This window comes from Astatotilapia calliptera, chromosome 23 (genome assembly GCF_900246225.1).
Source record: "Astatotilapia calliptera chromosome 23, fAstCal1.2, whole genome shotgun sequence".
Classification (NCBI taxonomy): Eukaryota; Metazoa; Chordata; class Actinopteri; order Cichliformes; family Cichlidae; genus Astatotilapia; species Astatotilapia calliptera.
The window spans coordinates 24,688,358-24,706,324 of NC_039323.1; the positions used below are offsets into that span (position 1 = coordinate 24,688,358).

General features: G+C 39.6%; 1 protein-coding gene across 4 annotated transcripts in view; it reads right to left on the bottom strand.

Annotated features, from left to right (window-relative positions):
* Positions 1-449: 449 nt before the first annotated feature.
* LOC113016065 (glutaminase kidney isoform, mitochondrial-like) overlaps positions 450-17,967 on the bottom strand; it is a 33,795-nt gene continuing 16,277 nt past the window's right edge. For 3 of the 4 annotated variants that reach the window (XM_026158572.1, XM_026158570.1, XM_026158569.1), the window contains 14 exons: positions 17,840-17,919; positions 17,433-17,596; positions 15,765-15,823; positions 8,030-8,062; positions 7,019-7,077; positions 6,735-6,801; positions 6,400-6,450; positions 6,123-6,299; positions 5,739-5,870; positions 5,268-5,360; positions 4,561-4,622; positions 3,222-3,298; positions 3,081-3,144; positions 450-2,915 (listed from right to left, as the gene is read on the bottom strand). In XM_026158572.1, coding sequence (XP_026014357.1) covers positions 2,771-2,915; positions 3,081-3,144; positions 3,222-3,298; positions 4,561-4,622; positions 5,268-5,360; positions 5,739-5,870; positions 6,123-6,299; positions 6,400-6,450; positions 6,735-6,801; positions 7,019-7,077; positions 8,030-8,062; positions 15,765-15,823; positions 17,433-17,596; positions 17,840-17,919 — 1,263 coding nt within the window. In that variant the 3' untranslated portion in view covers positions 450-2,770. Of the gene's footprint in view, positions 2,916-3,080; positions 3,145-3,221; positions 3,299-4,560; positions 4,623-5,267; positions 5,361-5,738; positions 5,871-6,122; positions 6,300-6,399; positions 6,451-6,734; positions 6,802-7,018; positions 7,078-8,029; positions 8,063-12,399; positions 12,823-15,764; positions 15,824-17,432; positions 17,597-17,839; positions 17,920-17,967 lie in introns of those variants that run through there. The other variant, XM_026158571.1, reaches the window with a different exon arrangement.

The following is a 17,967-nucleotide window of genomic DNA, read 5'->3' on the forward strand; positions in this document are numbered from 1 at the left end:
TTTTTCTTTTCTTTACACATTTACAGAGTTTTAGCACTTTTTGTTGTCTTCGGTCATTCGCAGTGTTTGCCGGTTATTCCGAGCTTTCACTGGCTGTGGGTTCAACCTCGGGCCTGTCAGTGACTTTTAGAGGCTTGAAAAGTGAAGCACAAAAGGGTTGATCTGCTTTTCATCTGACCAAGCCTTCACCTGCTGTGAAAGGAAGTAAAAAGCCTACTCACTGAGTTATCAAGGAAAAGAAATACTGAAATCCTCTTGACGTTTTCCCTTTTTTTTTTTTAGGTGGAATAAAGAAAAAAGCGTGTGGTAGCTCTTGTATCGCCTGAGCCATCTTTTCAGACGAGAGAAGAGATATTAAAACGTGACGATGGAGATGGTCGTGGGTTTAACCAGCATCATGGCGGTGAAGGAACCTCCTAAATCATTCATATAAAACTCAAACAGCCAGCTGGTTTTTCTATGTTTTTATTCTGTGAATAAATATCTGGGCCGCCTGCATTTGCTCAGTGAGCTGCAGCAGCTTTACATACACATGAAGAAGAAACAGAACGACACCAAACACGTTACATTCAGAATACTTTGGACTTGGATTTGGATCAGTTCACCTCATCCTACAATCACGTCATCTTATTGCTACTAGTGTCAAAAATATTGGTGTTTTGTGCTTCCTTTAAGTTCCTTTTTTAATTTGAAATGTAAACTGGATGAACTGATCCAAACCCGAGGAAAAAACAAAAACTGTTTGTGGATTTTCTAAGTTGTGGATTACATTACAGACTGTCTGGTTCAGTTTGTTTGCTCAAAAAGAAGTAAAAACAGTCAAGCGTGCTTCAGACACACAAAAACACATCTGCTTTTCAAGTATGACTGCTCCTCCAAAATAAAAGCCTTTAAATTTGAACAGCAGAAAATGAGAGGATCAACAAAGGAAGCAGTTCACTGGTTGTTAAACGAATGCTGGATGTTTTTAATTCCAACTTTAACTAGCTTAAAATGCAGGATTAATTAAGATGTAGATCCGAGGACTTACATGTGGAATTTTCACGTCTACAGCAGGAAAGAAAAAAATAAAGTACTCAAGCAGTTTCTTTTAATTCTCCATTTAAATAACACTGCATTTAAATGTTGTTTGGGGGGATTTTACAATTTGTGCCTAGAAACTACAGAGGCTGTCGTCAGACACTGGTAGAATTACCAATAAAGTTTTAAAAAGAAGTTCAATGAGGAGAAAGATTAAGAACCATCTATAAGATATATAGATGATTTATGAAGTCAAAAGAAAAGTAAGGTGAAACTGTCGAGTTGCTCTGTGTTATCTTAATCCTAGAGAACGTACAGGTTGCTAGGGAAACATGCATATTCATTTTAAGGTCGATTACAAAGACTAGTGTAGCAAAAACCTCGCTTTAGTGGCTAACAGGCTGCTGCATTTGTGCAGTTTGTATGGAAGACTCCAACTTGTCTGACACTTGCCAACTGCTCACTGAGTGGTAGAGAAATTATGAAGACTGAGAACAGACCTCTGCAGACCGGTCGGCATCTTCGATGCCAACAACAGGCGATCACAGCAACCTGCTGACTATCAGAGCAACACAGTCTTTGCAACCAATTTCAACTCAGCGACAAGTCTCTAGGTCTCTATTAGCGAGACCTTAAAATGTTTAAACTGATTAAAATGTGACGCTTTCTGTTTTCAAACAAGGCCACTAAAGGATTTGTGATAATAACTAGAATAGTAAGAGTAGTAGTAGCAACTTTCACAGTACTCCTTAGTTACTTTAAAGCAACTCACAGGGACCAATCAACTCACTGTTTATGCCACATACTGAAATACACTAGACAGACTTTCAAAATAAAAGTATTGAAATATCTCCATTGCTGAGTGCATCCATTTTCTGCTGTGACTTCTTTAAACTAAGACAAAGTGTAAGAAAAACATTTTCTTGCATGTTTACAGTCATTCACTCTCCCTGCAGGAGCCCTGGCAGTGTCGCGTCTGATATGCAGAAACGCTTTCAATGGTCAGGAGACGAAGTAGGAACTGAACTTTGGCTGGCTTGCTAAAGTAAATAAAAGAAAAGAAGGGTGAAAATTCCAGTTTTAGTGGAAAAACAACAACAATAAAAACAAAAAACCCTTTAACTCATCTGTCGCCACATTAAAAAACTGCTTACGAAAAAAAATAAGAAGAATAATTTTATGGTTCAAATACTATCCAAAAGTTTGACTGAAACACACACTGTCATCAAATCTGAACCCATCACCACACGAGACCGATCGACTACACATTTTTACACCTATTTACAGAGACTCGCCGTCCTCGGTTAATATACACAAACACTACAGTAATGTACAGTTTATCTTACATCGATTATCACAAACGCACATCAAAAAGTGTTTGGGGGGGAGGAGTTACATTCCATAACAAAGGTTTTATACTGCTGCTGCTTCCTGTTGCTGATGTTCAGAATAAAAAGAACCGTCAACGTAAAAGCTGAAACACGGAAAATAAGAGTACTTCCACACTCAGAGTACACACACGCGATACAAAAACCCAACGACACCTAAAGAGAACATGATGACGAGCATTTACACTCGGAGGGAGGCGGCTGCTGCGCTAACAGATACTGTAAAGGTTTGTTTTCAGTTATTTCAGCGATGAGTCTACTTGCGATCTTTCCAGTTTTTTGTCTAAAGCACCGCCTGATCTCTTCCCCTCGCCGGCGTAGGCAAGCGCCCGGCCTCACACGCCTGAGCAGCGCATTCTCCATCACAGCAGCCCGTCCAGGTTCTCTTCGTTCTTCTTGGCCGTGCTGCCTTCCTGATGGGTGTACTGATTGTGGTAATCGCGGAGGATGGTGACGACGTCATGGTGGCCGAAGTGCACGGCCTCATCCATCGGCGTGTTCCCCCACCTGCACCAGACACGAAGAACTTTAAACACAAATCCACCTCGTTTCATTTAACACATCTGGCTCAAAGAAATTCCCTCCATCTCCATCTATCTAGATAAGGTTTTTTTTTTTTTTTTACATGTATTTATTAAAAAGATAACTAAAGTAAAGTGTGGTCTCGGTTACCTGTCTTTGGGAACTGGGTTGACCTTGCAGGCCTCCAGCAGGAAGCGGACCACCTCAGCATGTCCTGAAACACACAAACATCGGGTCAGCTGACCGAACAGAGTAATTGCCATGACGACAACCTGACTGTACGCATTTCACCTTCAGCGGCGGCCACGTGCAGCGCTGTCCTCGAGTCGTAGTCCCTCTGCTCCATGTCCATGGAGGACAGCGCAAACCTGCACAAAGACAGAACAGCCAAGCAGGAAGGAAGGAGTGAGAGCCATGTGGAAACAACCAGACTAATTTGGACTTGGTTCAATCATGTGGGTTTCTTTAAGTTTCAAGCTCTTTGCGATGGTGCTGAAGGTAAATTACCTAAAGACTAGAAGTGATGTTTGCAGACTAAACTGGGGGGGAAAAGCCATCTAGTGGCTGACATCTTCATATCAGACCTCTACCTCCTTTTCCTTGGTGGACATGCTGCACCTCAGCTGTTCAGAAGAGACTCAAAACAGGCAAAGATGTCTTTCCCTTTTTGCAAACTCCCTGATTTTGGCTTCCCACAACTGCATGACTATTACTGACTGATATTTAAAATGCAGGCTCTGCCAATGAAAATGCAAGGAGCTAATTTAAGCGGTCCCTAAATCAGTACTGATGGTGTGTCCCCATGTGCTAATCACAGCCTTCCCCTGCACTGAGCAGCTTGAAGTTTACAGGACTAGTCTGAAGACAGACAGGCACACAACAAAAAATAAATGTGGATACAATAGATGGTGTGGGCTACTCCCACTAAGCAGTTCCGATTTAATGCGAGTGACGTTAAATAATAAAAACATTGCAATGATTTCTAACGCGATCTGTTCAACATCAGTTCAGATGTCCCATAAAAGCGAGGCTGTATCCATCCAGCTCTCAACTGAAATGGACTGAAATCAACCAATCACTTTCCACTTGGCCATAGACAACTATCCAGTAAACATGATTCGCTAGTTTCAGGAAAATGATCAGTTTACTAAAGATACATTATCCCCCTCCAAAGTGTCAAAATCCTGCAGTGTTTGCAGAACATCACAGCAGAAAAAGAGGAACCGTCAAGTAGTTTTATTCACATCCATCGTGGGAACCCAATGAATGGAATGAAAGACTTTATATTATTAGCCTGCAAAGATTAATTTAGAAATATTAACTTACAGGAACGTAGCAGAATGTAAAGATGAGAGCAGGACCCTGCTGATTTAAATTGGTGCCAAGTTTTAGTGCAGTTTTTTTCCCCCAAACCAACAAGTCAAATAATCCAATTGGTGTGCCTGGGCCCAAGTGATGTAGATGCTGTCATCAGATGGTGAGCGCTCAAGTCTACACGGAGGTTTGTGTACCTGCCTGTTATCTGTGTGTGGTGGCCAAAAATCATATATGAAATTAAAATCAAATGAATGTCTCCGTGCTGTCCAACGGTCCTGAGTGTTACTGACACTAAACCTGAGAGCTGGCGTACCTCCTGAGAGCTGACACGTCTCCTGTGTAAGCAGCAAACAGCAGGTTGATGACAGACTTCACCTGAAACACGAGAAAACAAAGCAGAGACCGTGATGCTATAATAATGCATCATAGCTTAGTGTTACTGTGTTTTTGAAATATGGTAGAACTGAAAAATCTAATATTTGTTGTTTTTCATGTGGTTTAATGTACAGTGAAAGACACCAATGATCAGGTTGTGTAAAGCTGGGAAATAACACAGCTGATGCAGTAATCTTCCAGCAGATGGCGCTGTGGATTAAGCTTCCACAAACAAGGAGGGTAATCTGCCTTTTATGGTGACACTTAAGAGTCAAAATCAACACAAACTGCTCTAAACCGCAGAAAATAATCAAAATAATTACATCAATGATCTCTGTTGGTGCGTTAAAAGGAACTTCCGCTTATGTTAGTTATGTTGCAGTGCAGTCTGGGTAGTGATGTCTGGTGATTTCTGATCAGTCTTTTTCAATCTGAACCCCACAGTAATGTAACTCAGACATTACTCACTGTGAAGAAGATCACAGCACACAAGCTAACAGCAGCTTTAATGGCTCAAAATATGCATCAAACATTCAGGATTTTAACACCGCACTCCAGCAGAAGGACATTTACAGCGTGTAAAGGTCAAAATAGTCGAGGTTGTGAAAATGGAGAAGGATGAAGGCTGATGGTGCTGGCGCTCACCCTCTGGTCTCCTCCCTCCCTGCGAGGATCCAGCTTCTTTGCAAAGTGCCTCAGGTTGTCATAGTTGTGGAAGTTACACAGGGAAACCAAATCCTAAAAGGAGAAAACATGACCCAAATATTAAAAAAGAATAATAAAAGTATCTTAGGGTGAGATAAAGGAGATAAAGGATTATTTTGAACTTTGAACTACTGGTGGTGGTCAGAGGGCCCGGTGGCGTCTGTGTCCGGCAGCCTCGCCTCTGTCAGTGCGCCCCAGGGCAGCTGTGGCTACAATGTAGCTTGCTATCGCCAGTGTGTGAATGTGTGTGTGAATGTGTGTGTGAATGGGTGAATGACTGAATGTAGTGTAAAGCGCTTTGGGGTCCTTAAGGACTAGAAAAGCGCTTCACAAATGCAGGCCATTTACCATTTTGAATCATGCAAAGCTACTCAAGCATAGTCCAGGAAATGACTTTAAAGATGATGTTACCGTGCAGAACTGGATGCCTCTGACGCTGTTGCCCAGCTTGTCGAGCGGAGGAGACCAACACATGATGCCCATCACGTTGGGAACGACCAGCAGGATCCCGCCAGCCACACCCGATTTAGCCGGCAGACCAACCTGAGGCAGAAAGAGAGAATGTGTGATGTGAGATTACCTGTTAAAAGTGTGGCTCACATCTTTCTTAAAGTAACCAACAGATCCCAACCCCCCCCCAAAAAACCATTACAGTAGAGCACTGTATTTTCAATTGTCTAAGTTATAGGAAACCCTGCAATTGCAGATTGCAGATTTTTAAAGTTCTGGTGCAAAACGGGAAAACAGGGAGATGGTAGCAGGTTGAACATGAGATCAGGACGAGGAGATACTGACGTGAAAAGCAAACTGTCCCGAGAAGTCATACATGCCGCAGGAGTGCATCAGACTCAGGGTGTTTCGCACAGACTCAGGGCTCAGCACACGCTCGCCCGTGATTGGACAGAAACCGCCGTTGGCCAGAGTTGCCGCCATAACGCTGGCACTCTCACAGGTCACCTCGATGGAGCACAACTGATTGAGAAACAAAGATTCGTGAATGATTGGATCACAATGACAAACAAAAATCCTGTCCCATTAGTGATTCCACTGCATCAGGATGAGCTCTACTCACCTGGAAGTAGAAGTCCAGGATGGACGTCATGTCCGTCCCCTCTGGAAAACACTGTTAAAGATAAAAACACTTTAAAATGGGAACTCATAACACACCTGCTGCTTTTCTTCAAACAGAAAAAAGGAAAACCAAGAGACATCAAAGGATAAACCAGGTGATAAACTGATTAATTACTGGAACAGAAATCCTAATATTTATGCAGAAATACCAAAAATAAAATTCAAAATACAAAAGCTAAGAATGAAATCACAAATATAGTGTGTTCACAAAAGGAAGAAAAGCTTCCTTTTAAACAACAAAAACCCGTCTCAGTTGTCAGCAGCATCTAATCTCACCTTCTTCTCCTTCAGGTAGTAGCCAATGGCGAAGTTTCTGTCTCCAGACTCACGCTCTGACTGGAAACTGAGCCACACAGAGAGAGGAGAGAGGTTTATTTCATGATGCGACTCAGATCCTGTTACATGAACTCAAACTGAACCAGGAAGTTGCTGCGAGACCTGAGATCCACCTCAGAGATGCAGAACTGTTTTGTAAACAAGAAATCTGTCAAAGACATTAAAGTGCTTCATTTCATCTAAACATGGAAAATCTGTTTTATTTCTAACTCTGCTGCACTCACGTGGCATTGCTGAAGCCCACATACTCGTTTCCTGCCAGCTTGTTCATGAAGTTCATGACCTGCAGAGCAGAAGAGCAGATTCAGAGTAAACACGCAACACAAACACAAGACTACGAAGAAGGCTCAAGGACACTGAGCATACATATAAAAAAATAAATAATAATGATAATGCAGAGCAGCTGACGCTAAAGTTAAAATTGAAAGAATAAAACTGAAACTTCTACAAATAAGTCACAATTGCTGGCATTAACACTTACTCAATTTAAGAAAACAAATATACAAATTTGGGTAGAAAATCATTGTTGTAACTTCATCAGTTATACATGAAATTACAACAATACAATTAAAATATCCAAAATAAACTTATAATTTTAGTACAAAATCATAAACTTAAATCTAAATTTTAACCAAAATATTGCAATTTGGAATATAATACTGAAATTATACAACTAAAATAATACTTAAAAAAGTAAAGCTTTCACAATAAAATCATCCTTTACAGTTTAAAGATTACATTTTAAAGACAAAGGGATATTCAAAGTATTCAAAAAATAAGAGTAATTGTAATTTTAAATAGTCTAAATATTAAGAATATTAAATATTAAGATTTAAACCAAACTTTTGAGACTACAAAGTAAAAACGTTATGATTAAAGTAAAAACTATGTCAAGACTAAAGACAACAGAAAAGTTAATTAAATAAAAATGTTTAATGAATAATGTCGTATAAAACAACAATATATAAAAATAAAATTCAAATTTGACAAATGTCAATGAAATTTTGAGTGTGAAGCTAAAATTTCAAGAATAAAATTGAAAATAAAGTAGAAATATTCACAATTAGAATCAAATTTTTGAGAATAAAAACAATTTTAAAGTGTAAGTGTTGAAGAAAAAGGTATAATTCCAAGAATAATGTAGCCCTGACATTTTTTTTTATATAACTTCAGTTTGGAAACTTCTCCTTCAGTCAATATTTAAATATTCAATAAATCTTCCCAATAGTACTCACATAATCAAATTTCTCAGCGTTGCTTGCCCCTTGCTGTAACACAAACAGAACCAATCAAAATATTCATAAAACAAAAACTGCAGTAATAAAAGCATGAAAAACGGTCACCCGTGTGACGACATTAGCACTATCACGTATGATCCACGTCTCTATGAAATTAAGCTACGGCAGGAAAACAGTGCAGGTTTACATCACTACTCATGTGACCAGTTAAAAAGGCCATTCAGGCATGACGTCAGATGAATTAAGATTAGGGGTGGGAGACTAGCTGGAGATGGAGGTGAACGAAAATTGTTAAATCCACTCGGGGGCTTCTGCTTTTTTGAATAGAGAATTAAATAAAAGGTTCATTTAAATAAGTGACTTAAGAGCACAGCTACTGATTACTACAGGCGTGTTTACTGTATGGTTACGTGATTAGACTTTAAGGTGCAATCACACTGCGAGCCACAAAATTAAGTTCATATTTATCAATCTGCTGCTTCTACAGCTTTCTGTAGTCATTTACAGTAACTGGTGCGTTGGTGTGGCGTGGACGATGGGGAATTGTGTGAAATATTACGTTTCTTTAACACTGAAGCCTTTTTTTTGCATTTCTTTTCACTGGAAGTGAAAAGAAATGCAAAGAGATTCAGTGATTTCCAATCACTGAATCTCTACAAACCAGATGTTTGTAAAGAAGACTTCATTACAGTTTGTGTTGATCTCAGAGTATTACAGAGTCACCAGATCATCTAGATTTGGTTTGTCGAGGTATATTTGAATGAATTATGTATCACAGTATGTTTGTATCATTTAAGTTTTTCTTCTACTTGGATTGAAGTATGAGAAACAACAGCAGAGTCATTTTAAAGACGTCTGCTTTATAAAATATAATTTCACTCCTTGGTCATTTTAGTCCCTAAAATAAGGGGTTAAGGGTTAAAGGCTCCGGTTTACAGGTCAAAGTCAAAGAAAACTTCTGGTGCATTGTGGGAAATGTAGGAGCCACTGTATTTTAAGCCCAACAGTTGCTTCAGCCTTTCTGAGGCCAACATTTCTTTGTCCTACCTGTTTACAGATTTTATTGATAATTACGATAACTGACAAATACAGATGTTGATGTGGAATGAAACCTTACTTATTTTACACCTAATGTCATTTAAATTGTTTCAACTCTACTCGATTCTATTTGAGTCCTTTCATTAAATCATGTTTCCCTACATTTTTTATTATTATTACAGTAAAATTATAAACATTTCCAGAAATATTTATACAGTTGATCCAGATCAAGTTACGGAGCACTAATGTATTTAAACCTATAAAGAAGAACCAAATTTAAAACTTTACTAAACACTGCAGAACTTCATCATTATTACTATAATACAGCAGTAGATGTAGATGGAGTGAGTGACTGTTATCTCTCAGATAACAGACTCAGTCATGTGGTTCGCAGTGTGAACTCACCTCCTTCGATTTAAATCAGACAAAAACCAAAACTTTGGCCAAATGTGACAAGAACAACAAAGCCTGAAGCACGGGGAACGTTACTGCCTTTATTCAACAGCCTGAGCATGAATTCTCATTTTCAGATCATGTAACAGTCTCCCTGAAAGCTGCTGCTCTACTTTTAAACTGCACCTCAGATATTTATAATTACTGCTGCCTGCAGAGTTTTTCTGGGCTCCAGCTTCACCTTTACTCTTTCATTTTGCTTTCCCAAAGTGATGCATGAATGTGCTGTGACCTCAGGTGAAAATCAAAGGTGGGACCCGGGGGTCCTGATCCCCTATTTCTAGGAAGACAGTGTTGTCCTCCCCAGTGCATCACTCTAAATATGACTGTATAAGGTTAAATAATATTATATGAGGCACCGAAAGCCCTCGTGTTAATTACACATGCAAAACAATAGATCTACATAAGTTCAGTCCAGTGCCTACTAGTGGTGCAACGGATCCAAAATCTCACGGTTCGGATCGGATCATGGTTTTAAGCTACGGATCGGCTCAATTTTAGGATCAGCAAAACAAAACAAAACAAAAAAAACAACCCAAAAAGACAAATTTAACGCGCCATTTACTTATTTAAGTATTTTTTGCCTATTAAAAAACATTCAACTCAAGACTCATTCCACGCAATTATATAAAAACTAATTAAGCTCACGAAGCTTGCCGTTGCCATGGAGATCCACCCATTTGTAGTTAGGGCAACAGAAGACACCTGGGACAGTTCAGCCATAACTTTAGACTTTTCCTGTTCATACATGCTTGGAACGATCTTGTCACTGAAGTGGATGCGCAACAGGATATCATGCAAGCACGTTCATCACAGTTTAAACCCCTTGTTTTGCACAACGGAATACGGCCTCACGTCTGCAGCTAAACACCCCAGTAGCTTTTGTAATAGCTTTATCCTGGACGGACTGGGCAGCAAAGGGCTGCTTAAACGCCGCAAACTCCTCTGCTTCTCCACCTGGACCGCTAGCGCTGGCCATAACTATGGCTTGACAGACTGACCACGCACACCATACACATACTTTTTTTCTTCTTTTTCGAATCACGTGCGCGCCGAACCGTGGAGTGGGATCGGTTCGGATTACGGATCAACAGTGATCCGTTGCACCACTAGTGCCTACCAATCCCTAACTCTCTGACATCGTGAACAAATGATTGCTTCTGTAAATAAACAAGTGATAAAAAGAAATAAATAAATCCAGTTAGGCACTCTGGAGATGGCTGTGAAAACATAACTCACTCTGGAGTTATATTGTCCTTGTTGCTCATGACAAATCATCACTCTAGGGCTGCTCGATTATGGCAAAAATGATAATCACGATTATTTTCACTGAAATTGAGATCACGATTATTTGACGATATTTATTTAACCCTTTAAGACCTACTATAGAACCAAGTCCACCAGAGCTTATATTATTTTTTTACATGCTGTAGTGCCATTTGTGGGAGCATTTCAAGTTGCTATACATCAATACAACTGTTATAGCCCATATTTTAATAATATGTATGCATTAAGTGCATAGTAATTACATAAATTGCAAAAAAGTGCAATAAACTACAAAAAAAATTGAAATCGCTTTTGTTTTGTTTACATATATTTCTACTTGGAGAAATTTAAGAGGTTTATCCCTCAAAACTTTAAATACAATAAAGTTGCAAAAAATAGTTTCCCACCACAGGAAATTTATTTTGAGTGTCTTCATAGTTTTATTTTGGAGATACAGCAATTTTTATATACTGCAGGAAAAACAAAAAAAACAATCCTATGATGCAAATTTGCAAAGAAAACAGCAGGTGCATCATTTCACTGTGGGAAGTGTTACGAACAGCTGATAGGAACGGCAAAGCGTGTTTCTGGAATATTATGTTTTTGTTCCTGCAAGCGCTTTTTATGCAATTTTTGCAAAGAACGAAACCATGACCGAGGACAAGCTGATGGCATAAAATGTAAGTACAACTCCTCCGGTTTCATATGCAAAACAAATTATTGCGCTAGCTTACACGGTTCAGGTTCTACAGGGATTTAAAAATAGTTACGCAAAACGGAGCGTGCTGCTCTGACCGGCTTTAAAGGGTTAACAATGACTTTAAAAAAATAATATAAAATAGTGTGCAACACCACTGAAGTTTTTTTTTTTTTTAAACTCTCTTTTCAACCAACGGCAGTCACTCTCCTCTCCAAATAACTTCTGCTTAGCTTTCCGAGCTTCCCTCGGGTCCTCTTAATCAGCGGTCTCCAACCTTTTTTGCGCCACGGACCGGTTTATGCCCGACAATATTTTCACGGACCGGCCTTTAAGGTGTCGCGGATAAATGAGGGAGGGGCTAATAATCGGCTCAGTCATTTTTAATGATCGTTGAAAGCCCAGATCGTAATCGTGATTAAAATTCGATTAATTGAGCAGCCCTACATCACTCTCAGAGAATTAAAACGGTGACTCTTCCTGCTTTTCTCTAACATATGATGGAGCTCTTAATCTGCCGCCAGAAAAGTTTCTCAAACTGACGGACCACACTTTTGAATAAAGACAGCAAAACATCCCCATGAATTTACGAGCATCGCCACTAACACGACTTATTCTTTCATACCGATTACTAAAGACAAACAAATTGCTTGAAAAGAAACATATGCACAAAAAAAGAGCTCCCTCTCCAGAGAAGAATGGAGTATGATATAAAACCAGTGTTTGTGCCAGAGCTGCACTGTTTATAATCCAGGTGTATAAACAGTTTGGTTTTTTTGAGGGGGGAGGGGAAATGCAGGCGGAAAAGTATAAAAAGCAACATTAAAACATTCATAGACAGCCATGTGGAGGCTAAAGCTTCTCACAAATCCAGATCAAATAAGGGAAAAAATAATTAAAAAGGAAAAATTACCAACGTCATTGACCTGAGGCTGTGTGGTCATAATTTCCCAAAGATCCTAATGCTGTAAAATATGCAACAACACATAAAACCACACAACGGGCCTTGAAAAGGTACATCACAAAGGAGAGCGTTTAAAGTGATTTAAACAGTGATTGGCTGGGACTCAAGAAAGCTGATTTTACATCTTGTGGGAATGATTATCAGAAGTGGAAAAGTTCACCTTTTTCCTCTGCTGACGACATACATTATGTCCACTCAGCTGGATATTCATTTGAAACAATCATCTTCATACAATGTTTCTACCAAAAGAGATACACGAGATGATTCATCATAACATTACCAACATAAAATGTTTCTTTTTAAGGATGGAAAGCTGGGCTGTTTATCCGGTTGTTCAGTCTGACGTCACTAGCCGTGTCTGGGTCTAAACTCCGCTGCAGGTCCATATATCAAACGATCACTGTGGCATTACTGAGAGTTGAAAAACTGTCTAAAGTCTTTCATCTTTAATAAAATGATCAGCGTTCTGCTCTACCAGGTGTAACAATTGAGTTTAACATCCCGGCATCCATGAAAACGGAATTTATGACATTTAACGGAGTTAGAAGTTAGCAGGGAGTTAGCTCGCTAGCTTCTATCTAAATACAATATAGCATGTCCTGACTGCGGGGTTTTGGAAACAAACTAAAACGTACATCTCTGCTATCACTTCCAGCATAAATGAAGACAGAAAACTAAACAGCAGTGACGCTTGTAGGGTTACTGAAGTTGGGCTAGCTGGTATATAATGATGTGCTACGTGACCGCTAGCGACACAGCTATGTTAGCATAATATAAACAAACTAACTTTTTTTCCACTCGATAAAAGTTACCGTGAGTCTTCTCGGTGGTCAGGAACAAATGTAATCGCATGGCAGGATGCTGTAAAAGGACCAAACTTCAGCCAGGAGAACAACTGAGATAATCCATCCATAATAGGTCAAGGGTCAACAGTGATCACTGACTGTTTTAGGAGCTTTTTGAGATCAAATAGAAGAAAATACATAACATTAAACATGTTAACAACACAAAAGCCATATTAAACGCAGACTACTTTAGACCCGGAAGTAGGATTTGTCACGTCATCACTGAACAACCGGATAGTGTTGGAGGGAGGAGATTTGGATAAGGAAATCAGGAATAGAATAGCTGACCTCTCTCACACTTAAAACTATTAAATAACTGGGTCATAACGAAATGACAAACTTAAAGAACTCAGTTTAATTTTTTTATAGATATGATTTTCTTTTTCTGTGGATTCCTGTAGATGAATCCTAAATCCTTCCTCCCTCGAGAGTAAACCGCCTACAGTGTGACTCATAAGGACCTTTTCAATATAAAAGCATAATGATGGAGACAAAGAATTACTAACCCTGATGTAATATAATCCTTTCCCTAAATCTTCTACATTTCACAGTCCAGTCGATGTGTTAACATCATTTTGGAGTTGTGCTGCTGTTTTTAAACAAATGATGAAGCAGTGTTAGTTTATGGAAATCTTTTCAAACAAACCTTTATGAAAAGAGACGGTACGATAGTGGAAAGCACAGCGGCTTTATTTTCCTTTTGTTGAGTTAATTGTGCAATTTTTTTGCTCTTCTCTAACATCAAGTCTGAGGCTGAAAACTGCTGTGATTTTGCTCTTTTAGGATAAGGAGGAGTTCTGGGAGGGTTCTTGCTGTCAGGGTAAAATAGATTAGAGATTTTTGTATTGGGTGTTATGGGCAGCAAATGTTCTTCTTACAGCTAGTTGAGGAGTTTGCCATGTTTTGAGTTTGTAAGTCATATCTCTACATCTCCAAGATAAAAACTGCAGAGAACACAAGAGTATCCGCGTTTCTTCTCAGCAGTCGGCACGTAGAGCTCTGCAACATCACAAACTCACTTTCATGTAGTTTTCTTTTTACTTCCCTCTAGTATCAGATCTGGGACATAACATACTGAAATGTTAAAAATACAACCATCAGTGGAAACACTTTTCTGCCTACAAGTGGCTGAATCAGTTCTTCCCTTTACTTTAATATTGTATCTGGGGCCTCGCAGAGCTGGCAGAAATAGGAGCTTTGCCACATTTAGAGTTGTTGCTCAGCACCAGGTTTAGAGGGCAATCACTTTTTCCCCTTAATAACAAACACCTTCATTTAAAAACTGCATTTTGTGTTTAATTGTGTCATCTGTGGTTAACATTTAAATTTGTTTGATGATCTAAAACATTTACGTGTGACAAACATACAAAACAATAGATAATCAGGAACAGGACAAACACTTTTTCACAGTGTTGGGTCAAAATCTGATGGTAACAAAGGCTGCTGTGTTATCCTGCAAGTCAGCTATTACAGTTTGAGGAGTTTGACCTCAGATGTGTTCTCACTCAGCTGCCTGTCCTTGATCTGAATAGCTGTACTGTTTCTGGAGATAAACATGCATAAAACTTGCCCTTACCCTGTATCTCCCTCATTACATTTGCTCAGTTTTGACCTGCTAATTTATAAACCACTGCACTGTTAGCAGCCTCACTCTGTCTATTTCTATTTTCTGTGTAATGGAAATGCTTCTTCACCTTTTCAGCCATTTTGTTGCAATACTGTATTTGTTTTAGTAAGCCAGACATTTTTGGCTGCTTTAACCATTTTCCAGCTTTTGGGAAAAATAAAGTATGCAATGCTGTTTCCTACAAGCACTCCAACATGTTCACTTCCAGGATTTGCCTGAAGATTTTCCAACTTGTTTGATTTTGCGTTCCATCTCTCTCTTATTGAATGTAATTAAACTCCTCTCTAAAAAGCCCTCCTGGACTCATCCTCACCGGCCAAATGAGGAAGGAGTTTTTAATTTTGATTCAATCAGCAGGTGGTGCTCTTGTATTCACCGCAGCTCCCTGTGCGTCTGTACGCAGGTCAGAGGAGGATATTTAATGAAACTCTCGGGTAATAGAAGAGTTCTCTGATTAAATGTGGTGGAGCTGACCTGCTCTCCAGCTCCACCCACTCTGTGGAGTGTGTGTGCGCAGGATCTCCGAGCGATGCCGCTTTCAACCAAATCCCCTTTCAGCATGATTATCTATAACCTTAATCTCCCTGTATACACTAATCTGGCGGAAACACGTTCTGCACACGATTATAATTTTATTCCATTCAATTTCTCTCCAACTATTTTACTCCCTGCTCCAGTCAGACATCCAGAAAAATCATCTTTAGGGGAGTAAAACGTAAATCTACATATGTGGATTTATAAAACGAAAACGAAGCAAAAATCACAGGGGCCTCAAATCAAATTTACGGGGTTGTGATTGAACATTTGCTTCCACAGTGAATATATGTAGAATAAAAGCTTACCTTAATGAGGGAGGTGCAGACAATAGCTCCAGCATTCACCATGGGGTTGTGTGGTTTATCTGCAGGACAGGAAATAGAAGTTAATAAGAGCAGGTTTTAGCAAGCTAATGCTACAGGAACACCTTCACTGAGCACATCACAGCCACATACTACTCTGTTGTATATAAGCTGATAGAGTCCACAGTTTATTATTCCGTATTATATTGTTTGATGTCCTTTTTAAAAATTGGCCACTCTGCTGATGGAAGTCCTGCTCATGTTTCTGATTAGCCAGATACTGCAAGCTCCGCCTCTTTGTTCTACAAGCCCTTGGAAAAGCAACTTGGGAACACAGTAATTTGTGACTTACTGTTTACTTTCTCAAAAAGTATACAGTAAAAGAAAAAGAAGGGAAGCCTTTTTGTGCCAGAGATCAAAACACAAGTGAATAATCTACTGAGTGAACTAAAAAAACATATAGGGCACAATTACAACACTTCCCCTCTGAGTTGTAATCGTCGTAAGCAACAGGAAGAGCCATGTTTCCTTCTTTTCACTTTTTTTAAAGGGAAAATAAACAGCTGGAATATCTGTGCCACCACCGACTTCTCTGCTCGGTTTGATAACAACAAAGAGGAAACCTGGAAACGTTCTCACACCAGTTTCCGCTCAGAGAAGCTACAGACACAATAAAACCCAACTCTATTCAGGTTGAACAAAAACTGCTAACCGTATTTGTATTCAACATATGACATTACTTCACTTCACCAAGTTACTGCTCTTTAACATTTCGACATGGTGAGTATTGCAGCAACATGTGTTCCAATGTATAAGCTTTGTTCAACTGCAAATAAAATCCTCAAAGTTAAACTTTGTCAACATCTCTTATCCAAGCAAACAAAACCAGAATAATCTCACAGATATAAAACCAGAGACAGACATAAAAAAACAAAAAAAACAAACATATGAACAAGGAATGGAAGGAGTGTTTTAAACATGTGATATGTGCAAAGTACAAACACACAACAACAGTCAACATATGGCTTCCCTAAACACTCCCGGTTGAGCACCTAAACACGCCATTAAATCTAAAATAAATTCAAACTTATTCACTCATTTCTTGGTTTTTTTAAATTGATTAAAAGCATATGCTTCACAATGATTCAACCAAAACCCCAAATCTCCATGACATTAATGCCCACGATAGGTGAACGTAACCTTCTGACCACAGCTGTATGAGGATTACTCTGAACTGTGCAAGATGCAAAGTTACTCAAGTAGAGTCCAGAAATAAAGTGTTTTTTTGAGCTCATAAGGCCCACTGTGCTCGAAGAACAAATGACCTGCTCTATATTGAGATAACTGATATCGCCTGACATCCTCGGTGTATTTCAGACCTGTGGGAAACCACGCTCTGATTCCCCTGCACTGCAGGACTGATACTAAAAGAGCGCCTCTGTGTCTCGGCTGCTCCGTTCTGCCTGCTTTTTAAGGAACCACATGCCAACAGCTTGTTGTTTTTCAAGTTTTTTCTGTCTCCGTTACACACTGCCCACTTTGTTTTATCCAACTACGCTCCTTAACAATTTATCATGGCGCCATGGAAACCAGGCCACGTGAATGGCTCCTCTTACAGAGACTGCATGCACCTGTGCGCCATGTGAAGGTGTGAAGTGACCGATTCCTCACCGTCCTCGTTCAGGAAGAGCTTGTTGAAGCGCAGGCCGCTGGGCTCTTTGCCGATGAAGCGATGTACGTACTCGGTGCCGTGGTCGTGAACGGCGATGGCGTATTTCAGCGGCTTCACGCAGGACTGCAGACAGAAGGGAACCTTGGTGTCGCCGACAGTGTGCCTGCGAAAGACACAAGTGTATCACTTATACACTTATACCTTCAAACTCTTAAGGTGTATGTTAGTAGTTTTTCAGAGTCAGAGGAAATAGAAAATCTCTCTAAATCTACGTAATGATAAGTCTGGCTTTTACCACATCCCCATTTTCTCATATCTGACAGCCACTTGTGAAAAATACATTTACTACAAAGCTTCTGGTGAAGAAACCATCCTCTGTAGGTTCTTCTACACGTAGTCAGAATACCTCTGTCCGTCGACTGTGCACAGGGCGACGGCCCACAGGTCTGGGCTGAAGCGTGCCAGCTGGGGAATATAGTCTGCCACCTACAGGGTGAAGAAACAATGAGGTTTAATCTGACCTATTCCTCACTC